At 36.9% G+C, this 27,299-nt stretch overlaps 1 protein-coding gene and 1 pseudogene across 1 annotated transcript; both read left to right on the top strand.

Annotated features, from left to right (window-relative positions):
- Nucleotides 1–662: 662 nt before the first annotated feature.
- Nucleotides 663–22,791, top strand: Epyc (epiphycan). Its single transcript, XM_057757989.1, has 6 exons — nucleotides 663–835; nucleotides 13,470–13,644; nucleotides 16,806–16,964; nucleotides 17,097–17,299; nucleotides 18,583–18,678; nucleotides 22,621–22,791. The coding sequence occupies exons 1-6, from the start codon at nucleotides 671–673 to the stop codon at nucleotides 22,789–22,791; spliced, it is 969 nt and encodes a 322-aa protein (XP_057613972.1). The 5' UTR covers nucleotides 663–670.
- On the top strand, nucleotides 20,296–20,880 carry LOC130866500 (40S ribosomal protein S8-like; annotated as a pseudogene).
- Nucleotides 22,792–27,299: the final 4,508 nt, after the last annotated feature.

Below are 27,299 nucleotides of genomic sequence, written 5' to 3' on the forward strand. Positions count from 1 at the left end.
AATCCCCAGTTTCTCTGTTTTCATCAGCTTCATAAAGGTTTGTTTCAAGTGACCAAAGCTACCTTTAAGTAGAAAAGTAATATATCCCTTCTCTCTGTGTTCAGAGGCATTAAAACCACAGATCCTGTCCTTACACTCAAAAAAGAAGTCCAACATATAAAATATTTTCACATTACACATAAGTAAGAGACTACACTATTTTGCATGGTGAACAATTGATTATAACTAATATTCTTGATATTGCCAATGTAAACACTTAAAATTAAGCGTGAGATTTTTGTTCTTCAACTAAGTTCTAGTCAAAGGCAAACATACAAAACTAAAATTGTTAGATGCTAAGGCTAAGATTGTGTCTGAACTGCTGCAACACCTTATGTTATAAAAGAAAACAAATTATGTTTCCTAACAATTGCAGAGCAAAAGATTGCACCCTTACTATGCGTGTGCAAATCCCCTCTCAATCATGCAAACACTGCCTTTTGCATGCGTAGTCTCGTTGCTTTTTCAGTCTAAGTCTCAGTTATCCATAATTTAAACAAAATGTTAAGGAATAAAAAGCAATTTTTATTCCCTTTAAACCTGTTAAAAGTGTTAGAAAAAAATAAAAATAAGTTATTATCAACTATATCTTTGCACAATTTTATATTCTATGGTTAGGAAAGCTTGGAAGATGAAAATGCTAGCAAGAAGTGTCCTGGTACTTGTCATCTTTGATGCTGCATTGACTGCCCCGACTACAGAGCTCTTCAACTATGACTCAGAAGTCTACGATGCCATTTTGGAAGATGTGGAACCCTTTTATAACTATGAACAGATACCTATCAACCAAGTACAGGTAATGTCTTCCTCCCACTCTTGAGGCTTTTAAAAGAATTGAATGGTGACTGATAAGAACTTATTTGTTTTTGCAAATAATTTTGCTTACATATAAGCAAAGGTTGGATCTCAATTTCCTATAAACATTTGGCTACAACATATGCAACTTTTTAAAAATGTAAATGCTGAGACAGTCTTTTGGTTCCCAATAGGAAAAACAAAAACAATAGCATTTTATTGTGTGTGTGCACGTGCTCACACACACACGTTTTTGTGCATATGTGTTTGCACACCAGGACACACGTGGAAATGAAAGAAAAAATTTGAAGAAGCTGGCTGTCAACTTCCACCATTTGGATTCAGGAGACCAACCTCAAAATGCCTTTATCCATTAACACATCTGACTAGCCTGAAAAAAGCAACAATATCTTCTCTTAAGTCACAACATGTACATTTTTAAAAAGCAAGGAAGAGTTAAAACATTCACTATGCAATGCTGAAAAAACATAAAGAAAAACATATGAGATTAAAGCAGACAAGAAGAAAAAGGAAAGCAAGCAGAGGGAGCACACTGATTTAAAAATTGTGCTGTGTACAAGAAGGAATGTGCATTTTTGAATGGTTGTTTTTTCTCCCTAGCAGTAAAGGAGGCATTGGCAAGGTTACAGTCCATTACATAAATCTGATATGACATGTTTCTAATTAAAAGCTGGTCTTCTTACACTTGCACATAACTAAAGGATACAAGCTAATTCTCATGAGGCAGAAGCAAGCAGACCTTGAAGCCTGATTTATATACAACATTGGCAAAAGGGAGATATAAATAAATAAGGGGAAAATCAGATTTTTCTTTAAATGATCATTGCAAATTCTGTACACTCTTTCAAGTGTAAATCTTAGAATTACCATTTTTATGGCCTTGACTACAAAATATCTAGACAATATGATATATTTAACTTGTATGAAATATAAGATGTCAAAATCGATACCATTCATGTTGCCTTATGAAATAAGAATCCAATTTCTTAACAAAATAATTTCCCCACTTTTCTCCTTCACTCTCAGCCTCTTTCTTATAATTTTATCTTATTTTCTTCTGTTTTTAACAAAGTCTCTTAGTAGTTATCTGTCAAGACAAATATTTTAGTTCAGACTTATTTTATTTAATACACATTTAAAAAGGAAAATAATTTAGGGATTAAACATTTAGTGGTTATCACCAAAGAATTCTGTTTAAGCATGGTTAAGGAGTGGGCTAAGGGTTTTGTTCATTTCCTTCAGAAGAACTCAATGAACAGTTTAAGAAATACTGATTAATTCTGAGTCCTTTCCAGGGAAGATTGTGAAGGAAATAACATCACCTACATAAAATGTAAAGCCCACTCATCTCTGTTAGAATCCTGCACATTGCCCCAACTGTCCCGGATATTCGTAGAAATAAATGGAATTCCTCCTGTGAGAGAGAAATTTGAGTGTGTGTCTGTATAAAAATGACTTGGTATGCAGCCTTCTCTCAGGGCTTGCAAGTTCTAAACCAGTGCTTCTCAACCTGTAGGTCTCAATCCCTTTGAGGGTCACATATCAAATATCATGCATCTCAAATATTTGTATCGTGATTCATAACATTAGTAAAATTATAGTTATGAAGTAGAAGCAAAATAATTTCATAGCTGGGGGCACCACAGCATGAGGAACTGTATCAAAGATCACAGCATCAGGGAGGTTGAGGACCACTGTTCTAAATGAACGTACTCCTGTGTTCCTCCATGTGATACCTGTCTCCGCTCTTGCCTCCTGCTAATATCCCTTCTTCATGACAGAATTTTGTTTTAAGGCATAGCTCATGCTCACTTGATTCCTTGAACAATTTTTTGAAGACCTGTTACTATTTCCATCGAACAGATGTTATTATGAAGACAAAACTTTTAAATAACAGGTCTTAAGAGTTTATGACAAGGCTGCATATACACACAATACCACTCACAACAGAAAGTAACTTCCATTAGATTATGTATTCCTTTCCTTTCTTCCTAGTACCAAATTGTCCTTTTAACTAGATATCTGTCTATTTTTTTTATTTTAAGCATAGCTCTTTATTGGTTCATTGGAAATGTCACATCACAGACCACAATCCCACTCACCTCCCAGTCCCTGCGTATCTGTCCCTCACTCCTTCAGTATGCCCCTCACAAATTAATAAAAAAAAAAAAACAAAGCAATCAAACAGATAAGAAACCCACCTAGCTCCTTCCTCCATCTTTCCAACACCTCATGCCAGTGACTGCGGGAGCTGTGGTGTGTCACCATGCAGTACACCCCTTTTGTCGAATCAGTTCCACCCACAAAACAAAATGTTCATTGCATTGAGTCATTGGTCTGGTTCAAGGCCTCTGGTTTCTGGTATGCCATCACTGCTGGCATTGGCCCTGATGGAAATTCCTCTCAGGACTGAATTAAAAATGCTCCAACATCCTTACAAGGGCAAGAAAAGCATTCATCTATGTTATCCTTAACATGAACTGGAAGTAAGCTTTTAGATAGCTCTGTCTGTAACCTGATTTTTCTACAAAAGAATGGCTTAAGGCATGCCTGGAAAATATGAATTTCTCCCTCTTACCATTAGTGATTGCATTCTCTGTATAGGGATTTAGTTCGTATTAAATATATTCTTTTTGTTTTCTGAAAAGGTCATAAATTAGTAGTATTGCTGCACCTAGCCTGTTTGATGGCACAAGGAAAAAGAGAGACAGCACTAGCGGGTTCTAAAGATTTTAATAATTCACCAAATAGCGGGTCACTGATGGATCAAGGCTCCAGGACAAGGATTCTGGAGCCTTAATCCCCCTCATAGCCCCAAGGAGGGGCAAAAGTGGAATTTACAAGCATAAAAATCACAAATGTTTATTAACAAATTATCGTTACAATTTTCATCTATCAGGATTTAGAGAGTAGGGGCTCCCTTGAATGTTCCATCATTATCAATCAACATACAATGTAAGCCTTTCAGTGCAATCAATCAGATTGATTTGTTCCTTCTGTTGTTAGGAACAGCCATGGTGTTTCTATAGAACTAAAGATGCAAAGGACTATTTCTGTGGTTTTAGGAGGAGGTTGGTCAGCCATTGGAAAGTTCTCAGCTCCCCCAGGTCTTGGGAACCTGAACTTTATTTCACCCTACAGGTAAAATGGAGTCTGAAGTCAAAACGGCATTACTCAGGCCAAGGTGTCTTTTGGCTGCTCCCTTCAGTATCATTATTATTTATTCCTTAAGTAATAAAATATAAGCCATTATTAATCTTTATGTTTTAATACTACTGCCTCATTTGGACCAATTATATAGCGCATATTAAAGTTTTAAACATGAGAATCACATATGAAATGGATTTCTATTAATAGAAAGATTCTAACTCATCAACCATAGTTAAACATTCTGTTCTAGGTTTGATGAAGAATAAAAGTGAACATCCCTATTTACTGAGGAGACTAGTTAAATCAGGAGGGGAGAATTTTAATGATGAGATTTAAATAGACTAATTAACTCATTTTCTTTAGTTGAGCATTCTAAACAATATGATTCTTATTTTGAACTGTTTCAAAACTATAAAACTGGAACACCAAGAAATATACAATCATAGTTTCCAACTGGGAAGATATATTAATAATCTTCATCAATCACTCACTTTAGTTTGTCTTACATTTTAATGAGGTCATACTAATAAATTAATTCTGACTACTCCTGAAAATAAGATATTATGGTGTTCATTTAATAATAGCAACTGAGAACTCAAATTTTGCTCTAGGTTACTTGCCCAATAAATTTCAGAGTGAAATTTAAGCTAGATTCTCTTAATGTGAAAGCAAGAAGACTTTGGCACTAACAGTCTCTGCAATTTTCTGCTTGATTTCTAATCTTGAATTCTTTTAACTATGTCCAAACAGAGCTTTATTTTCTATGAAATTAAGTCATTAGAAAAACAGCAGCTTTGAAATGATTATAATTGGCAGAGTAAAGCAATATGAGTCTCAGCTGTCAATGTTGTTAAAGGCTCAGCACAGGCAAAATAGGTCCTTCTGACCTAAAAGCAGAACTTGGAAATGTGAGGAGGGTGTTTGCTGCCAAGCACAGTTCTCCCTGATCCAGTTTCAAGGTCCATGGAGGGAAGCACAGTATTTACTGTCAGGTGTTCAGGATCACGATGTTTAAATAATTAATACAGAAAACTTCAATAAATCTGAGCACCAGGCTCAGGTTTAAAGCAGAATTCCACAGTGCCAAACATAGCTGTGTGCCAGTGTGTCAAATTCATCAGAATGCATCATTAGCAGCATAGGCTGAATAGCTCCGAGCCTTTTAACACCCGGGAATCCAATTGCTGACATCACAGTTATTGCATAGTGCCAGGATTTATTGGCTCAACTCTGACATGTATTTGGGGAGACAGGTAAATTCAGAGATCCATTTTCATCAATAGAATCTTTGTTTGTGTTTGAATAGATCCCCAATTGGCATGCATGTCCAAACACTTTTTTTCTAAGAATGAATAGAAGATGAATTTATAAGGTAAATAAGATTGGCTAAAGAGCAATATTGCTGCTTAGGAATTGGGCAGCATGGTGTTAGTGCAAACTAATTAAGAACAGAGTTTAGTGGGTCTTCTTCTGAATCTGGTTTTCCCTGGGACTGTAGACTGGGCAAGCATCCTTTCTGTTATAAACCCATTTCTGTATCAGAATGCAGTCTGTCACTATGTACGATAATTGGATTACCTAGAAATGATAAACTCATGCCTCATACCAATTCCATGACCTCCAGGAAGTCTTTAAGTTCCTCCCAGTCTCAGATTCCTCGGATATCTTTTGAAGATTGAGTAAGATAAACACATGAACTGTTGAATGGAGACCCTGGGGCATAGAAAACATCTAATAATTGCAGGTAGTTTTATAATTGGCTCATTCAAAGAAAAGCTACTGCAGTATATATTCTGGAGATGTAGATTCCTTCATGGAAAAAATGGACCTAGGGTAATAATGAGTGCTAACCTCTGCTGTGCTTGGATTGATATTTGTATGGGAACTGATCAGACCACTTCTTTCTGTTCCTCAAGAACTTTAGACTAGTAGTCTTATAAATATGCAAGTTAACTGCACCAGAGCAAAGGAAACAATGTATATTGTATATTGCAATGTAAATTTATATGATTATACTCCTAATATATTTATATATATATATGCTAATAAATTGTCCTTGAATTTTTCATAATCAAGAATTTGTTAGCTAGTATGATGTGAAAGTATTATTCTACCTCCTTTTCTTATCAGTGTCTTAGGTCACTTACATAAATAAATGTAATGAAAGATAGCCCTGCAGTGAAGAGTATACTGTTCTTCCAGTAGTGCTTAGAGTTGAGTTCCCAGGACTAACTTCTGGAAGCTTGCAACCACGTTTAATTCCACCTCCAGAGAGCTATGATGCCTCTGGTTTCCAAGAGCACAGCATTCACGTGAAAATATCTACACAAAGACACTCACAGAAATATAGACATGAAGGACATATCTACTTTAAAGACTTAGAAACTACTGTCAAGTTTCTAGTAACCTTCACTCAAGGTCATTTTGATGAACTTTGGAAATGCTCATATCACAAATTCCCTCCTCTCCCCACTTAGTAGCATACTGGCAATTCAAGCACCAGCACTTCTCTGAAGTTCATTTTGCGCTCTGCTTATTCATTGAAGTGGCATTCCCATTTGTCCATACAAACCTGGTATTTGTGATGGTTGACATGGCAATGGTGTGTTCTGTCACCCTAGACTTTTGGGTGAAATCAAGGATTTTTCTATTAGAGCTATCTTGGCTAGACACCACATGCCTGGTTTCTTTTCCTCTTGCATCTGTGAAGCTTCAGCAGTGTGATTTCTGGAGAATCTTCTGATGGCTCACCTTTCTTTTAGTTTTAGTTGAAGAACCCAACTCAGCATATTCTTCTATGGAAGTTGCTATAGATATTCCCTGAAACTTTTGCTGAATTGTGAAAACCAACCTCTCTCTTTCAGATTCTCAGCTGTACAAGATTGAAATATTCTTTCTCGCTGCTGCAGCTCATGTTCTGCATGAGAAAATGCTTCTCTGGTCAATCTTTGATCAATATTTGAATCAAGTGGTGTGTGTGTGTGTGTGTGTGTGTAAACATGGGTGCACACATGTGGAATTCAGAGGACAACCTTGGCTATCAACCCTTATCTTCTACTTTAGTAATGACAAGGTCTCTTTTTCCTTTTTCTACTGCAGACAGGAGCTTAGCTGACTCATGAGCATCTCCCTCCCAAGATTACGGATGCTCCCAATGTCTAGTTTTCATGTGGGTTCTTGGATTTCAAGCTAATATCCCACATATCTATAGTAAGTGCTTTACCAACTGAGCCCTTCAGCTGGAGCTGAATTACTTCTATAGCTTTAAGATCTTCCAATGTTGAAACCACAATCACAAAACTACAATCAGCGTGTGGTCAGTGAGAGTCAGGTTTCATGTTGAGGTACTTTTACTGCTTTATTCTGACCACTTCTGCTGCATTCTTAAATTATTTTCACATGCATTTATATACATAACTTTTCTCCTTTGGTAATATGAAATAATCATATCTATCCCTCATATTTTCCCTGAAGTTCCATCTCTATCCTTCCCTCAACACATCTTCCCCTCCCCCCCAAATTGATGTCTTATTTCTTATTTGGGTAATAAACTCAATCTAATTAGTGATACACATACTTGTGTTCACACCCTCAAAGAAATGATTTCCCCTCTCTCAGCAGCTAGCAACTGCTAATGGCTTCCTAGGAAGGTGTAGATTACACTCACCTGTTCTGGAAAACTCATCTTCTGTGAATTTAGAAGGCTGATATCATATCCTGAAGATAACTCATCACAACACTCTTTCCCACTATCCAGATCTTACATTTTTCCCTTCTACATGTTTCCTGGGCCTCAACTGAGGGCAGTGAAGAACATGACCCAACAGGACCAAGAACTCGGTGTCTTATTCTCCTCACTTTGGCCAGTTACCCATCAGTATAAGCATAAATATTTAAAAGGTTATTTGATAGTATGAGCATTTAGGTAAACAAAAGTACTAAGTTCTATCCTAAGATCTCTAATCTCCTAGGACAAAGGTTTTAAACAGCACTACAATACCAATCAAGAAATTTCTTCTTAAATGCCGGGCGGTGGTGGCGCACGCCTTTAATCCCAGCACTTGGGAGGCAGAGGCAGGTGGATCTCTGTGAGTTCGAGACCAGCCTGGTCTACAAGAGCTAGTTCCAGGACAGGCTCCAAAACCACAGAGAAACCCTGTCTCGAAAAACCAAAAAAAAAAAAAAAAAAAAAGAAATTTCTTCTTGCAGAGCATTCTTCCACAAGAATGCACTTAGTTACCTCTTAATACGTCTGTTACTATTGCATCAGGGGGCACATTTTTTTCCTGGCACATTGCTGTGTCCTGTGGCATGGTGGGTTGAGGACTAGTTAAAATGACTGAGATCTGATGTACCACCTTTCTGTGCTATAAAAACTAGACAGACAGAAAGAAGTTTCCAAATTATCTTGAGAATGATCTTCTTTCTATTACTGATAGCCAAAATGCTTGTTGTCTTCATTAACTGCCTCTTACTATGTAGTTTTAGTGGGAAAACCAAGGGTAATGGTAAGAGCCTGTGTTGCTATGGATACCTCTGTGGTCTTGTATGGGTCGTCTATTCTTTGTATTATGATTTTCATTTAATAACTAATGCCTTCTGGGAGTAGTTTTAGTTCACTAACAGGATATATCTAATCAAACTCGTTTTTTAATGTATTTTGAAACTAATTTGCTATCTAGTGACTATTCATTAAACTTTTCTCACATTGTAATTTTCATTTTAGCTCTACTTTCTCTATTTGTAAGACTGCAGGTCTTAATATCTTTGATCGGCTTGAACTGATTTTTTAATGAAAGGTATGAGATAAAGAAAATGTTATTCAGTGATTAAATATCTAATTTTGTCAAAATAATTTATTAATGAGTTTGACTTTTCTCACAAAAGCATTAACACGAATCATACATGTTTGACACCTTAGCTATTAGGTAAATGTAATTTAATGCTATTTTGACAGGCTATCTTTCACATATCAGTATGCAGTGAGCCTGTTCAATCAAGAAAACAAACAACAAGAAATACTCTCAGGAATGTGGGAGAAGGGGAAGCATCATGTATTGGTAGAAATGTGGACTGGTGCAGTCATTTTGAAATCAGTGCGCAGGCTTCTAAAACTCTCAAGAGAGAACTATTGCGGACCAAGCTCAGGAACTCTCGAGTGGCAAGGAATATATATTCTACTGTACTGACACTTCCACAGTTGTATCAATTGTTGCAGCGTTTACAATAGCCAGGAAACAGAATCACCCCTAGACATATACGACATGATCATCAGATAAGGAATATGTGGCTTATACGTGAAATGGAATCTTATTCAAATGGGAAGAAAAGTGAGACTGTGAACTTTACAGGAGAAAGGACACAGTTGGAATATATTGTCTTAATTGAGACCACCCAGGATCAGAGAAAAATAGCACAGGTTCTCTCTCATTTGTGAGTTTAGTTTCCAAATTTCTAACACAGTTTCTTTATTGATTCTTTGGAAATTTCACATCATTCTACTTATTTCCCAGACCCCACCCCCCATATCTTCTCTTTACCCTTGGGTCCACCCCCAAAGAAAATTTAAAAAATAAATAAAACTGAGCCAAACAAATCAATCAAATAAACAAACAAATTAATTAAAAAATACCCTCTTCACTCCTCCTCCTTTCCTATCCCAACACCTCTTTGCTTATCTTGGAGGCATTGGGAGACTCAGCATGTCATTCAGTACACCCCTATTTTTTTTTTTTTGTCCAATCGATATTACTTGCAAATGTTCCTTACAGTGAGTCGTTGATCTGGTTCGTGGCCTCTGGTTTCTGGTACGCCATGCTCACTGGAACTCTGAACCTTCTAGCAGATATCTTGTGTCCTCCCCGAGCTTCTCATTTTTATACATGTATTTTTATGTGGGAATGCTTGTGGACATTGTCCAGGGAACTAGAAAGGAGCCCATGAGAGGAAGAAAGATGTGTGGGAAGGGGTGTGGAGAGGAAGAGAGTTGGTAGGAGATGAAAGGGGGAGACAGATGTGTGGAGTGGGGGACAGGGAGAAGAGGAGAGAGAGGAAGAGAAAGGAACAACCCAAACTAAAGACTACAAGAGTGCTGTTTGACAATAACAAACTGAAGGAATGAAAATAAATTCTTCTCAAAGATAGGGTGTGCATTGAAGAGACTCTGCCAAAGAAAACAACCTAGGAGAATGTGACATTCATTTTTCATATTATCCCTCTGGAATTATGCCAAATAAATAAAGCAGACTTACTACTAATAATATAATTACATGGATCAGTCAGATATGGTTTTCCTGAAACACATGGATTTGGTCAAAGTAATTTTGACGAAGTATTATTGTCGCTTAGAATAGCACAACATACTTCTATAAGGAGATTCTTCTATGTATAAGAACAATACTGCCAATGACAAGAAATGCAAATCTTAAGTATTTCACAGGATTATTCATATCAATATTAATATTTCAGTACAAATTTCAATATAGTTTGATATAAAAATACATAATGTCATTTATTTTATGGAGACACTTCCCACAAGCAGCAGTCATTAGGTCCTCCTCACATTATGGTCTTGTCAGGTCATGCGCCATATAGGGCACTGTGGTTGGGAGAACTACCTCAAATCCTAGCTGTGTTGGAAACACACAGAGACCAGCCCTGAGGACATCATTACTTACTTGGAAGTTACCTCTCCTTGCCAATCTCTGCTGAGTTCTCCCAAGTCCATGATGCTGTCTCTGATCTATATCACTTCTGGTATCTACTCTCTTCTCAAAATAGAATATACTACTAAACATAGTCTACCATGACAAATATGAATGTTTGCGGTTAGGTAAGCAAGGTGCCAGAGACACACAAGTTACTGCAAAGCCAATTTAAAGGAATAAAGTAAAATAAGCTAAATTTTGTCTTGCTACCTAGTTCTAGGTTAATTTCTTCAAGTGCAGTGATTATGTTTTTGAATGCTCGTGTAAAGCTTAGAGACGCATAATGTCCAGGTTAAACAGAGAGTTACAGGAAGCAAATAAGAGTAAAATCAAGAAATAAATGAAAAGGAAAACAGTGAAAAATCTGAAATAATCAATGAACATTGACATAAGAAATTCAATTGTGCTTTCATTTGAGTGATACCAATTATAGATGAAGGATATTTGGGGTGGGGGTGTCGTGTGCATATCCATATTTAGGTTTCTGAAGCACGCATATAAAATCTATCATTATGACAAACATGTGTTTTCAATTCCCTAGCCACACTTTTTAGAATGAATGGCTTCTAACTTCATATTGAAGTTTGAAGATTGTTAAAAGAGTGGAAAAGATGGGAGCCCAAAGAACTTCTATTTAATAGTCAGAATAAATGTATCTACCCTGCAGAGGACTCTCTGGGCACACTGTAATGGGATTATTCTTCTGCAGTTTTGCTGAAATGAGAATGCATTCCCTTTCCGTGGTTTAAAGGATGTTCTTTTATTTGCAAGCAAACGTGAACAAAATCATTTCTGATGAACACCCAAAGCTGCTTGGCCTCATTATAGTGAATGACAAAGGAGACCTTACAGCTTCACATCAAATCAGTGGAATAACAATTATCTGAAGGGGGGGAAAAAGATGTGCAAACATTTTCCTACAAAGTTAAAGATTCAAGGCAATGTGTCTAGCATGTGTTCCCCCCTCTAGGCAGCCCCTCCATTCTGTGAAACATCTGTCTCAATTTCCGCTCTTCCTGGAGCCTACTTTTAGTCTCTGAAAAGCTATTCTTCTGAAGCTGCCTCACCATGACCACACTGATGGAAACCGTGTGACTTCTCAGCTGGGGATTTCTGGCTTGGCTTTCCTGACTCTGCCTGGATGGCTCTCCTACATTAGCAAGTCATTTCTCTTGGACTTTGTATTTTGAATGTTTGAAAATGGGCATCAACACACTCACTGACCCTTTGCAGGAAATACTTAGTTTCTGTAGATATGAATTAAATGCATCTTGGACAAGAATCTTTTTTGATGAATATACTCCAAAATCTTATAGGTTGCTTATTATGCTGAAGCCTAGAATTCAAAGATAAAGTCTTAATTCAGTGTTTACTACTTAAAAGATCTGGGCATGGAATTAGACAATGAACGCTAATCTAGGATAAAAAAGGGCTAAAATAGAGAACCTATGAAATTGTTCCTTAAAAAATACTTCTTTCATTAGTAATGAAATGTATTCAGATCTATCAAAAGTGACATTAAAAATACTTGCATTTGTTTTAAAAATCACATAGGTATATAAAACAAGCAATAAATAACCAGTCTAATTTATATTCCTGTGTTAAATAAAAATGAAAGTAGTTTTTACACCATTTTGATAATAAATAACTGAGAAGTAATTTGGGTGGTTTTGCTTTTTTAATGAGCAAAAATAAATTCAGATGAGTGCTTGCCGATGTGATCAATCAAGAATGTAAGATTTCTGGTGATATTATCATAATAGCAGACAACAAGAAGTGGGTCCAGGATGCTTTAAATGCCTTAAGCAAATTCCTATCTGAGGCTCACAAGGGCATTGAGAAGACCACACTTATCAAGAAATAGAAAGGGATAACCACTAGCCTGAAGGAAAGGTATTAAAAATGAGGGTGTTACTAAATATTTTTAGAAACAACTTGTAACAGAAAAGATGTAAGGTAAAAAAAATAGTGAAATTTAAAAAAAGGGTTTTGAAAACTATAATTTTTTACCATATTGCCATTTTGGCCCCATTGCCAAATCTCTCAAAAATATCAATTTAACATTATCAAACATTGTTACTATAGTTAGTATCCATGTTAAAAAGTATGTAAGAAATGGCATCCCACAATTAAATTATACAGTTTTCATGCCACAAAGATTTTGCCTTAGTAGGAAGGGTAATTTTTACTAAAAGACTATTAAAAGTACTGCACAATAATTGCAAGGAGGAGGAGATTTGAATTTCAGAAGTGAAAAACCTAAAGGAAGAAAATACTAGTCAGTGTCTCAACAGCTATGCAAGAGAGGAGTGAAAATACTAGTCAGTGTCTCAACAGCTATGCAAGAGAGGAGTGAACTGGGCGCAAGAGTGAGGGGAGTTTTGAGTTTTGTTCTGCACACTTCTAGGTTAAAGTGAATCTTTCCTAACATCGTGTTCTCACAAAGCTGTGTATCATCAGAAAACAGTAAGTGAGATACTTCTAAATCTATCAAATGAAGAAGCATATAAAGCTAAAAGAATATAGCAACCAAAAGTACAGCATTGAAACCAATTCCCAAGAGTTGAGAAACAAACTTAATTTAAAGCAGTAACAGTATTTCTGAGAAACTTGCTGCCTCCAGCTGGTGGGTGAGGCACACTGTGTTGAATGTAAGGACACGAGTGACATCTTGTGGCACAATTGGAAATGTTTTAAATTTGCATCATGGGCTTAGAGGGTGATTGGGGTTGCTGTGAAATTTCTGCTTGTTTCCAGACTGAAAAAGTGACAGAGAGGCTTTCTGGGAGCAGAGTACTCCTCACCCCAGGGCCAGAGCTAGAAGACACACAGGACGAGGACAAGGATGAAGAATCCACTCCCCGGCTGATAGATGGATCTTCCCCACAGGAGCCAGAATTCCCAGGACTTCTGGGCCCACACACCAATGAAGGTTAGATAAGTTGATACTGAATTATAACTGAATGCATTTTGCTATCTCTCAAAATGGTAGGCTTCATCCCACTCAACAAGTGTAGTCTGCCTTGCCCAAGCCTGATGAGGTCATGGACCCTAGGGGAAACTTACTTATGTATTGCTAAATAGCCATGTTGTCTATGAGCTTTCTAAAGATTTGTTTATAATGATTGTTGTTGTTTCCAACCCTTTTCAGAGAAGCTTTTTATTTCAGTATGTAGTGGTAACACGGGCACATTATTGTTCAAAGTGCTTAATAGAAACAACTGTGGCTGCTTAGACACAGATGAACGCCCACCACAACCAGGGTCTTTGGAAACATCTTGGAAGAGGAGGCTCAAAGAATGCCATTTCCAAAGGATGAGGGGGATACTATGAAATGCTGCCCTCTGGACATGACATGGCTGCTGCACAAAAAACTCACAGAAATAGTACCAACACAAGATCAAGACAGTTAAAAGTTCTGGTATGGATGAGAGAAGTGCTCCCAAAACACTAACTGTATTGGCTAGGGAACAATTAGGTTCCTGATGTCTTAATGAATAAACTCAGCAACCATGTGCATGTCATGGGCAGAACTGAGTTCAGTGGGCCAAATAGAAATAGAAATAAATAAGAGAATATGAAGCTAGGACGGAGATACAATATTGGACACTGAGGGATTTTAGAGACAGTGCTGGGTGTACATGACCAACATACATGGTACAAATACATGACACCTTCAAAAAAGAAAGAAAACTAAAATTAAAATGACTTGCCAATTTTCAGCTCCACTCTAAAAGAAATGTGCATAGTCCAAAGATAAAAGTTCTAGAATGTTGCAATATATTTTGAAGTGGGAAGTTATAATGTATTTTGTTGTCAGACATACAATAGCTTGCATAATGCATCTTTGGTCTGTTGGAAATGATCAAATAACCAAAGACTCAGGGTGGAAATATTTTTTCTGTGGCATACATTTCCAGCACACAACATGGGGCAAATTGATGAAACTCTTACTTTTAGATCAAACCAGCACAGTTCAAAGTCATAAGACATAATGATGTTGAGTAGAATAAGGATAACATGTGCTAATTGGGCATCTGCTATCTGTAGACTATAGCAACAGCACACTGTATACTTCCTTTACCTCTTCAAATCTCTCTGGGGTGTTAATAATACTCTTGTCACTAGGAAAGACATAATTAGAAAGGGTAGTGATTTCAGACTGCAAGTCAACTTGTGTGGTGCCTGCACCATGTTATGGTTTGTAAGTCAGGCAAGGGGCTGGAGATTGAAACACACACACATACACACACACACACACACACACACAGAGAGAGAGAGAGAGAGAGAGAGAGAGAGAGAGAGAGAAATTGAAAGAGAAAGAGAGAGAGAGGGAGGGAGGGAGAAGGAGGTCATCCTTGAAACAAGAATGACAATTTTATTGTGTTCCAGGGCAGCTTATATAGGGCTCTCTGACTAATGGCCATGCCCTAGCTCTCAGGATTTTTCAGCTGCATGCCCATGAGAAACCACTCCCCTGCCATCAGGAACTCATGAGGTCTCATGCTCAGAGCAGCTGCAAGCATAGGAAAACAAGTTGTTTACTCTGTCAGGCAAAGGGTCATAGAAAATTCAGGGTCTGAGGGTCTGCAGTCCCTAACAAACTTGTTAGGATTCTAGGCTGTACTTTTAGGAAAATGTTAGTTCTCTCCACCTCACAGTCTGGGAGAGTAGATCTCTAGAACCTCTGTATGTTTCTTTGTAACTGAACGGCTGCAGGATGCATCTTAGTTATCACCATTCTGTCCTCCTTCTTTTCAGTAAACACTTCTAGAATACTGTCTTGTTTTGCTTCTCTCTAATTTTAGCTGTAAAAGATTTTAATTCATTATCCATCGCCATCATTATACAGCCTTTACAAAGTCTGAATATTCCTGCAATATCAAATTCGAGAATCACTTATTTACCTAGCAAACTAAGTTAATTAAATTTCCACTTCTTTCAAACTCTTCCTCCGTTTAGTGTTCACCAATATGGCCCTATACCTCATTTTCATACTTTCTTTCTGATCATTGTTTCTCTGTCTCCATTAAAGATTATCAATCTCTAGGTAAATACTAAGTATAGAGTAAAAAAAAAAAAGATTCTCTCTCTCTTCCTCTCTTTTTCCCTCCCTCTTTCCTTTTCTCCCTCCCTCTGTCTTGCCCCCGCCTGTCTTTGACATCCCTGTCACCATTACCATAGCCAAGCAACCACATCGTATCATGCATAATATATCTCTGCTTTCTGCAACTCAGACCCTCTCATCCCACTTGGCCCTCTTTCGGTCTGTCCACTGTCTCAGACAGAGTGAGCTGATACAAGTAAGACTGGACAGTAACTCTGTTCCTCTACAAGAGAGGGAAAACCTCCTGTGTCACAACACACAAGGGCTCTCACCTGGGGTGTGGTTGGCCTCCTCTGAGTTTAGCCTCAAGGACTGTCTCTGAGGCTTGGAGAAAGGACCTTTGTAAAAAATTTTTCTCACCTTCATCCTAACTCTTCTTTTCATGTATATCACAGGATGACATTTGCTATGCCAGAGATTCCCTTTCATAATTTTTCAACTAAGCCCAATGACTCATATTTATATTCATAGCATATTTGAAAATACAGAGATGTGCAGTTAGCATTCAGTCTATCTAATAGATCACAAAGCAGAGCTGTATGTCTTTTTCATCATTGTTTCAGTACCCACTATCCTATCATTTGTATGAAATGTGTATGTATTGAATGAACAAATATTAATCTGTTTTATCTTTCCTTGAAACACATGTTATTGGAATATTTAAATATCGAGTCATATATGTAATGAATACATGGTAATTTAACTTTATAAAAGATATAATCTTAATATTTGTTTTAAAAACAGAATTCATACTAGGTAATGTAACAGCCGTAATATATTCACTTAAATAGGTTTTCCAAGCAATAGTATATAGATGCTTTAGCTTATAGATTTGACTTTAATGTGCTTTAATTTTCTGCTTTGAGAAAATGTGAACTATATCAGGATGCTCTGAGTGATATTTTAATATTAATTGCTAAATAACCAGAACTACATTATTCTTAGAATTCTTTTAGTGAATATAATTACTCACCTATACATTTCAGACTTTCCAACCTGCCTTCTGTGTACTTGTATAAGTACCACTGTATACTGTGATGACCATGAACTTGATGCCATTCCTCCACTCCCTAAGAAGACTGCGTACTTCTATTCGCGCTTCAACAGAATTAAGAAGATCAACCAAAATGACTTTGCAAGCCTAAGTATGGATATTATAGTGCAGAACTAATACAAATTACATTCTTATTTATATTTGTGATTTCTGTTTATTCGTGTTTTATTTGAGTAAACCACATTCAAGCATGTTTAGCTACTGACGTCCCTTTTTCTACTAGGTGACTTAAAAAGGATTGATCTGACATCAAATTTAATTTCGGAGATTGATGAAGATGCATTCCGCAAGCTGCCCCATCTCCAAGAGCTTGTCCTACGTGACAATAAAATAAAGCAGCTTCCAGAACTCCCAGCCACTTTGACATTTATCGATATCAGCAACAATAGACTAGGAAGAAAAGGGATTAAGCAAGAAGCATTTAAAGTAAGTTTTACGTCCACGTGGTAGCCCTCATCTTTCTCTTCCCCCCCTCTGTCCTGGACTAGCCTTTTCATTTCTCTGAAAGCATTTCCTGGAACGTTGCCTCTACCTTCTAAAGCAAACTTCTCTGCATTATCTATGAAAACTTTGAAAATAAGATATCTTCTGGTTCATTTTGAGATTGGTCAAGCACCAAGAATGGAAAGTGGGGCTTGAATTAGAAGTGGATAGTTCTTGGCCACATGCAAAAAGCTCCTGGAAGAGGCTCAATCCAGAAAATTTGGGTTTACTTAGAATTCCCCCTGGGGCCGGGCGGTGGTGGCGCATGCATTTAATCCCAGCACTTGGGAGGCAGAGGCAGGCGGATCTCTGTGAGTTCGAGACCAGCCTGGTCTACAAGAGCTAGTTCCAGGACAGGCTCCAAAACCACAGAGAAACCCTGTCTCGAAAAACCAAAAAAAAAAAAAAAAAAAAAAGAATTCCCCCAGGGGCAGATAAGATGTTAGGTGATTGGGCAGGGAGCAGTAGTGCAGTGCTCTAAAGACAGAAGGCCATAAGGAGTCTAGATAGAGTCATCCTGTGGGAACGTGTTTTGGAAGTGAAGAAAACAGGTTTGAATTTGGAGTTCCTGCTTAGAACAGTGCCACAATTCAGGAACAATGATCAGCTGAGTTTCTTACACAAGTTTTTACTTGGTCTTTGAAAAGAAACATATACTCAGGGAGATGGTGATGGGTAGTGTGAGCTTGTTCTTAAGATTCTCTGTTAATTATTCTGTCGATGGTAGCTGAGCAAGGGACTCTCACAGTAGTCTGACTGGCAAGGGTTTAAATGAGAGGGCACTAAACTAGATGAATTGCTGTTTTACTGTGCTGTTTCCTTAACATAGACCAGTTATTGTCTAAATGTTTTCTGTCTTGGCTTCCTACCATTTTCCTTACTAAGTAACTAGTCTTTGGCTAAAAAGAAATTTTCATTTCTCCAAACCTATAAAATAAAGGACGATCTTGCTATGCATCAAAAATAAATCTTAAGGAACTAATTTCAAATAGTATTCCATGGAAAAGAACTGCCTGTGGAAACTATGAAAGTATATTGAACATAAGTGTTTTTATAAGAGACTGAAAATAATTTCATTTTCTTAAAGAAATATGCCTACAGTCAAATTTTCCAAAATTGCATTGAATTGCCTAGTGATTTAGAGGATACTGACAGAGGCATGCTAGCTTACTAATCACTGCATAGAGAAGAAACTTCAGGTAAGTTTTCCATATGAATGTTTACAGGACATGTATGACCTCCACCATCTCTATATCACGGATAACAGCTTGGACCACATCCCTCTGCCACTTCCAGAAAGTCTACAGGCTCTTCACCTTCAGGTAGGTTTTGTATGATAAAGTGAGCCTTAAAACTCCAGGGAGAACAACCAGAAACAGAAGGGAGCAAGGACTAACAAATTTATCTGTCATGACATATTGACATGAGCATACATTCTTCTGCTTCTCCACCCATTCATTCTGTCAGCTAACAAAGTGTTCACACCTTCATCTTATTATCTATTCTACTAACACGCTGGAACCTTCAGTCATTATTTTGTTATTTTAGAAATAAGATTTAGATAATAAACTTTTCTTTAAAGCAAGAGCTTCCACTTACTGAAAAAATACATAAGAACCATAAAGGGAAGACAACAATCTACCTTGATGTCTAGTCTTCATAAAAATATGTCAATTTTATTTTCTCATAGTTATCAGATTTCATATTGAATTAAGTACCATGCAAAGCCATCGACATGTCCTAAAAGTGGCATTTCTCCAATTTTTAAGTTAAAGAAACTTCAGTCTTTTTCTTTAACTTCTTTTTTTAAATCAACATACACACACACACTTGGAAGTTTACATTGTTTCTGCTCCTAATAAGCAGCATTCTATTTTTAGAGAGATAAGTGAAAACACATTTTCAAAATGCCATGTTCTAATAGTTTCTAAATATGCTTCATTGTCATCCATATGGTTACAATGTGTTCAGTAAAACACTTAGTTTTTGAAACAATGGGATTTGCTTCAAACCACATGAAAGTAACTTGCTTTATAGCTACAATTTGCTTTCTCTGGTATTTTCTAATTTTTATGGGATAAACAAATAGGAAAAATATTCATTATTTGCTGAATTATAACCCATTATAATAAGGGATTTTACTTTGCAAGAAGTAATCTCTGGTTCTAGTGATTTTCTCTGTACATTATGTTAATGTTTACTTCTGCATTTTTCTTATTCCTAGTAATGATTATATTTCTACACTTTTCTTGTATTTATGTAAATATGTGAGATCTGGATAATGATCTCTTGATTTTTTTTTCTGACCATACTCATTTCTTTAATATTTTATGATCTCTTACAAACAATCCCAAATAATGGAAAAGAAGAATATGTCATCACCCTAAAGTTAATTCCATCCTAATAACAAAATTAGACTTAAACAAAGCAATCAGCAGAAGAGGAAACTGTAGATCAATGCATGTTATGAACATAATGCAGCATGGCATGCAACAAATCTACTAATGTGTAAAATAAATGACACGCCACTAGACTGTAGCATTTACTTCAAGAATAAAATAATAGTTTAAACATTATCAGATATAAATATGATATAATAACAGAATAAAACTTCCTGATTATTTAAATAGATACAAAGAATGCATTTGTCAAAACTCAATAACCCTTTATCATTAAGTATCAGAAGAAACAAAAACTAAGGAAGTTCCACAACCCAATAAAGAATATGTATTCCAAACACACAGAAAGTTAGTATTTAATAGAGAAACACTCAACACTTTCTTGATAAGCTCAAAAAAAAAAAGATAGGGAATGTTTGGTCTTAATGTCTTATTAAATATTATGTTTGAAGGTTCTAATGCGAAAAATAGAAAAATAATTAAACTAGAAAGGAACACATAGATGGCAAAAGAAATAGGTTTTCAAGCCAGTGCTGAGCAATGGGCATCTCTTGGGATAACTGGCACAAGCACCACAAGACCAGGGGTAAGAGAAAGCCCTACCACAAGGAGAATTATGAGCTGGGACATCCTACTCCGACACTAAGATTGGCCCTCATCATATGCACACAGTCCGAGTGCTAGCAGGCAATAAGAAGTACTGTGTCCTACAATTGGATGTGGGAAACTTTTCCTGGGGTTCTGAGTGTTGTACTCGCAAAACAAGGATCATTGATGTCATCTATATACATCCAATAACGAACATGGTAAAGAACTGCATTGTGCACTGACAGTGGTATGAGTCCCACTATGCACTGAACCTGAACCGCAAGAAGGAAGCCAAGCTGACTCCTGAGGATGGAGAAATATTAAGCAATAAATGACCAAAGAAAATTCAAAAGAAATATGATGAAAGGAAAAAGAGCAACAGTATCAGCAGTCTTCTTGAGGAGTAGTTTCAGCAGGGCAAGCTTCTTACCTGTATTGCCTCAAGACCAGGCCAATGTGGCAGAACAGATGGCTATGTTAGAAGGCAAAGAGATGGAGCTCTATCTGAGGAAGATCAAAGCCTGGAAAGGAAAATAAACCATCATTCATAACTCATCTAATAAAGGGTTTATTGTTCTATATTTTTAAAGAATGAATTAGATTTTCTTCCTTCGCTTTCAAATGACAAAATCTTGTATACAGAAAATCTCAAGGAATCCATTAAAAGCTACCATAACTCATGAGTTTAGCAATGAGACAAGCTGTAAAATAATTATGCAAATGCCAATTATACTTCTTGTTCATTAACAATAATCATCCTGAAAACTACATTAAAATTATTTTCACTATTTATAATCTGTCACTATCATCTGTCATACATTAAACTAACATCTATCACCTGTCTATGTTTGTCTATCTATCTATCTATCTATCTATCTATCTATCTATCTATCTATCTATCTATCTATCTATCTATCTATCCAACTATCTGTCATCTATCTATATCTATCTGATCTTTGGCACAGAGTCTTATTATGTAGCTTTGCTATCTTGGAATTGTCTATATATAACAAACTGAACTTAAACTTGCCAGAGAGCTTCTTGTTTTTGCCTTTTCAGTGTACAACTTTACAGGGTGCCCTACCACACACACACAAAAGATATTCTCTTTTAAAATGTCAGATATCTTAAATACATAGATTACACTTATCAAAACAATGATAAGCATTGTGCAGTCACAACTGCAATATGGAGTGAAACAAGGAAGAATATCTGGATAATGTCCTAATACCACAAATCAGAAACCTGGGTTATTAAGGTGCACGTACTTCTTAGATTCACCTACAAGTTTTGCATGTAGCAAATTATGAGTAACTTACTAAGCTTTTGGTATAGCAGAGGAGTTCAGCGGTGTAACAGACATGAGATCAACTCATATCTGTATTTTTCATATTATTGTAAGACCCATAATCCATAATATATTATTCCATAATATTATAAGATCAACTGTAGCTAATATTCATACCTACAACTTTTTTAGGTTTCAAGGAAATTGCATTCTGCTGTTTAGGGTGTAAAACATTCTAGCTACTTGAAAAATACATCAACAGTTCCGCCAAATACAAAAAAAAAGTTACAACTCAAAGACACGACAGTAAGTGAACAAACCTCAATGCTGCCTCTTAAGCCAGCTTGAAAAGACCACCTCCTCTTTCTTCTAGTATTCAATATTTTTTGGAAACATGCATTTATTTCAGGAGATAGCACTTCATAATGCCACATGCATAAAATCTCAGAACTGAGAAATCTATAAAAACAGAAAGTATGTCAGTCACTGTCCAGGAGTTGGGGAAAAATAGAAAAGTGTATTTCCCCAAAATCTGCTTGCTTAGTCTCTCACTTTACTGCAGCCAGGTTGACCTGAGTGTGAATTGTGCAGAAGTCATACCATGAAGATGCTTGGGACTTTTTGCTTGCTCTTTCTCTTCCCTGGATATTCCTCCCTTGGCTCTCCCCAAGCCTGTGTCTTCCTGCTACACTACATTGTCTTAATTTTTTTTTATCATTTTAAGAATAACTTCTTTCTTTCAATAATCTTCCTCACCTACTTGTATTTATCATGTGCTCTGTACTGGTAAGAATAAGTCTATTTAGTTAATTAATTTATCCCTATTGTACAAACAATGCTTCATGTATAATAATCATACACTGAATAGTCTGGACTAGTGGAACAAATACAAGAATTAATACATTTTGCATATTACAATGTACTACAGTTTTGCTCAATACCTTAGGTTTATAGTCTTGTCTTTTCACTTTTTTGTCTTTTTTTTTTAGAATAACAACATTCTAGAAATGCATGAGGATACTTTCTGCAATGTTAAAAATTTAACCTATGTTCGTAAGGCATTAGAGGACATTCGACTGGATGGAAACCCTATCAATCTCAGCAAAACTCCTCAAGCATACATGTGTCTACCTCGTTTGCCCATTGGAAGTTTTGTCTAGTGTTAGAATGTTAGGCAAACGTCTGAATTGTGATGCTTTTTGTAGCCAAGTGACACATCGATCTCTTCAAAACCAAACTCAGTATATTTCAGATGCAGTAAAGAATGTGGCATGATTATATAAAACAATAAGCTGAAGGTGTTAAGATAAGAATTTAATAATTTAACTAAACATGAATTAGGTATAAATCTATAAAACATATAGAAAGTAAATTAAATGATAACATATTTCAGCTATTCTTACAAATCACATATGATTTGAAAATTTTAGGTATCATATCAAGTTGAATAAGAAAGAAAACATTTGAAATGAATACTTTAGATAAGCTGATAAGATGTGTACATTTTAATTAAACATTTTAGTCTTAATTTTCATTGATATATGTTTCCCACCTAATTCATTTAAGAACACAAAGAAAATAATAAATGTGTTTGAAAAATACATGGTCTTGTGAGAAAGTATTTCTTATAAGCACAGTGTGCACTTTCCTAATGATATCTATCATCTTTCTCATGTAATTTTCAATTATTTTTTATTCACTTTGTATACCAACCCTAGTTCCCCCTTCCCCTCTTTCTACTTCCTCCCCACCTCCTCTCCTACCGACCCCCCATTCACTCCTCAGAAAGGGTAAGGTCTCCCATAGGAAGTGAACAAAACCTGGCACATTAAGTTAAAGTAGAACCAAGCTCCTTCCCTCTTCATTAAGGCTGAGCAAGGCATCCCACCATAGAGAATGGGCTCCAAAACGCCAGCTCATGACTACCCTAACTGTCATCACAGAACCTCCATACAGTAACTGATGGAAGCAGATGCAGAGATCCACAGTCAAGGACCAGGCAGAGCTCCCCAAGTGCAAAGAGAGGGGGGAGGGATTATATGAGCAAGGACAGTCATAATCATGATGGGGAAACCCACAGAGACAGCTGACCTGAGACCTGTGTGGGAGCTCAAGAACTCTAGACTGACAGCCGGGAGCATGCATGGGACATCTATCATCTGTAAGACCTGTGTTTCTCTACCTTTGAAAATAATGTATAGAATAAGCAACATACTGAAGATGCCATGGTAACAACACCAGAGAAGAGCAGGAGAAAAAACTTTATAAGGGGACTGGATTTTTTTAAATCTTTGAAAATGAATAATGATGTGAGCACATGGCTAAAATCTGAAACAATGGAAACGACTTGCTCCTGGGTACAAGACCCCGGGTTCCAGTCACTGATCTTATAGACCTCCATAAAAAATTCTCCCAGGAAAAAAGGAAAGTAATTCCTCCTTCTTTAGAAATGTATTTCTGTTGGTTGGTAGTGGTGCACAGCTTAAATTCCACCCAGTACTTGGGAGGCAGAGGCAGGCAGATCTCAGTTGAGTTCGAGGTCAGACTTGTCTACCAAGAACATTCCAGTTACATGGGCAAATCCTGTCTCAAAAAAAAAAATAAAATGAAGAAAAAGAAAAGAAAGAAAAGAAATATATTTCTGCAAATGTAATATATGTATATATGTGTGCGCGCATAGTACCCGGTACTGTTACATGTCTGCATACATGAGCATTCATTTTTAAGTGCAAAAGGTACTAAGTATCCTGAACCTTACTTGTGAAATTTCAAAATAGTTTCTGGGGACATTTCCACACGAGTACAGTCCCTGGAATTCTGAGGCGTTGTCATCCCATTTCATAGATACTCAAATTTTGCATTTATACCAAAATTATAAATAATGGCCATGCTTGAGCATACATAACTATATGCTTGAGAGTACCTCTATGGATAAAGTCAAAGAAATAGGATTCTGGGTGAAATACTATTAAGTTCTTAATAAGTATTATGAAATTGACATACAAGATATCAAATGTATTTTGTTCCGCCTTGAGCAGGGTAGAGTTTGTTACAGATTCTGCACCTAGGGTTGGGCACCATTAACACTTACACTCATTTTGACCAGTTTTATGTTTCTGTATTAACCTCCATCTGCTGAAAAAGAAGCTTCTCTGATAAAGGTTGAGAGCTGCACCAATCTACAGCTATAAAAATACGTATCTAGACGGCAACGATACCATGTGCTCTTAATAAAATAAAATAGAAGGCTCTCCTCTAGACTCCTCAGCTACATCACAAAAACCAAATTTCCCCTTGTTCTATATCATTTATATATCCACTACCCATAAACATTAAAATGATTATTCAAATTTTAGAGCAGTTTTTCTAATATGGGAGCTGGCATGGGACTGACCAAGACCCTCTGCATGTATGTGACAGTTGTGTAGCTCGGTCTATTTGTAGAGCTCTTGCAGTGAAATCAGGATTCACTCTGGTGCTTAAGCTGGATTTTTGGAACACATTCCCCTTGCTGAGTTGCCTAACCCAACCTTGATGGGTTGAGGAGAGGGGCTTGGTCCTGTCTCAACTTGATGTGTGATACTTTGTTGAAGTCCATGAAAAGCATGCCTCTTTCTAAATGGAGAGGCCTTCTTGAGAAACATAATTGATGTGGGAGAACCCTACCTATTTCAGGCAGCACCATTCCTAGGCAGATGGGTGTGGCTTATACAACAGAACTGGCTGAGCCAGTGGGTCAAGGAGTAAGAAGTCTTCCTCTATGGTTGCTGACTCCAGTTTCCTTCCTTGAATTCCTGCACGGAGCACACATTTCCCCTGTGTTATTCATACTGTCTATCTTATCGGTTTTCAGAAAGTCCTTAGTTATTGCAAGATTAATAGCATTTTCAAAAGCTGATACTGAATGACACTATACAGATGACAGTTTTATTTTTAAGTACATTGCCTTGATAGGAATAAAAAACACTCTCTGTATTTACCATAACATTAAGCATCTCTTTATAAGATGACTTAATGGTTGCTAGATGGGAAAACCCATACCTCATAAATTTGTAAATTGCTGTATATCTTCCCAAATCCCCAAGGAATAAGTAATTTCCCCAAGCTCTCTCACTCCCTCACAAATACTCACTTCTTTTCCTTTAATTGTATACATATGAGTAAGTATATTATTTATATGTTTTCAGGGCCGACCACTTAGTATTAGATAACCCAATGAGGGAAATTATCCCTAGGGCAAGACTGATTGATTCTTCCTGTCTCAGTAGCTGATAATTTTCTACAGTTCTTTATCTAAGTTTGGAGCCCCATTAGATTTCCTCCATCTGCCTGGTGTTAGAATTATTCCAGTCTTGATCAAGCAGCCATACTGTAAAACACTGGCTGTGGTAAATTGCTGAGTTTCCAGTACCATATGGTATTTCCCTTCTGTTAAGTGGGTCTTACGTCCATTAGATAGATGTTGGCGACTGCCAAGTTATAAGCGCTACTGCTGCATTTTTAGGGACATATTGCCACTCTGATCTTTGTTGGGATTCAGAAGAGCCACAGTTGGGTGGGGCTATTGTTTCCATCCCTGTCTTTGCAGTTATATAATGCCCCCACCAAGTACTAGAACCTTAGTTCTCAGGGAGGAGGTTGGTGAGTCAGATATAACATGAATCTTCTGGATCCTCTGTCTGAATTATGTGGTGTCTTCTGCAATAGGGACCTACACTGAACATCTAGGAGGCAACCAAGGTTGAGCACTATAGCCTATAATGTTTGGGGAGTTTCTTGGTTTCACCCAACCAACAACTGAAACAGAAGTTTCTCACCAGAGTTTCTTGCTAGTTAATGACTTTTAGGAGGAACATTTTCATCCTAAGTGACTTAACTTCATGTGTGTGTGTGTACAATTTTAGACACACATAAAATATGATTCTTTATGTTTTTTCAAATATCCTTAGTGTTCTTTATCCCTGTTCCCTCCTTCTTTCTATAATGTTCCCTTACACCTTCCCAGTTAAAGCCACTCGTCCCCCTCTTTTCAATACCCCTTTCATAATCACCTGTATCCAAACAATTAAAACATCTTTTTATTATATCTTTGAGAATTTCATGCAAGTTTTTGATCATTTCTGCCCAACATCCCTCCCTGAAAAAAAACCTTCTATCACTAACGCTTTGTATATTCATGTAACTTTGTATGTATGTTTTTAATCCTTCAAGATCAATATTTGCTGCTCACATATTCTTGGATGTGTGGTCTGTCACTGGAGAGCAGTCAGCTTACCGGGGGGTTAGACTCTTAAAGAATACTAGCTGCCTCCCTTCTCTCACAGCTAGTAACTGCCAACATCTCTATGGCTTTGGGTATTTGTTTGGGATTGTGTCTTGCATTGCTATTTGTCTGGGATTGTGTCTTGTATTGGTGTTAAACAAGCTGCTGAAAAAATTGTGAGTTCATATGTGCCACTACCTTGCAGAAGTTAAAGTTTCCTTGTGGTCATTTATTCCTTCAGGCACTTACACTCTTCCTGGCCCCTCTTCTTCAGTGATTCCTAAGCCTTTGGAGGGAGTTTGGTTTCGCTTTGTTCAGGTTGTGACTGTGCCCTGGTTCTTCCCTCTTGAAGTAACAAAGCCTTTAAATAACTTTTGATTTTTGAAAGGAGACCACAGCTGAGAG

Source organism: Chionomys nivalis, chromosome 25 (assembly GCF_950005125.1).
Source record: "Chionomys nivalis chromosome 25, mChiNiv1.1, whole genome shotgun sequence".
Classification (NCBI taxonomy): Eukaryota; Metazoa; Chordata; class Mammalia; order Rodentia; family Cricetidae; genus Chionomys; species Chionomys nivalis.

What these genes read in the sequence shown, in the direction of transcription:
- Epyc (XM_057757989.1), top strand. Translation starts at nt 671, where the DNA reads ATGAAAATGCTAGCAAGAAGTGTCCTGGTACTTGTCATCTTTGATGCT. An exon ending in GGGCCCACACACCAATGAAG is followed by an intron (nt 13,645 to 16,805) that starts GTTAGATAAGTT and finishes TATACATTTCAG; the next exon opens with ACTTTCCAACCTGCCTTCTG. An exon ending in AAATGACTTTGCAAGCCTAA is followed by an intron (nt 16,965 to 17,096) that starts GTATGGATATTA and finishes TTTTTCTACTAG; the next exon opens with GTGACTTAAAAAGGATTGAT.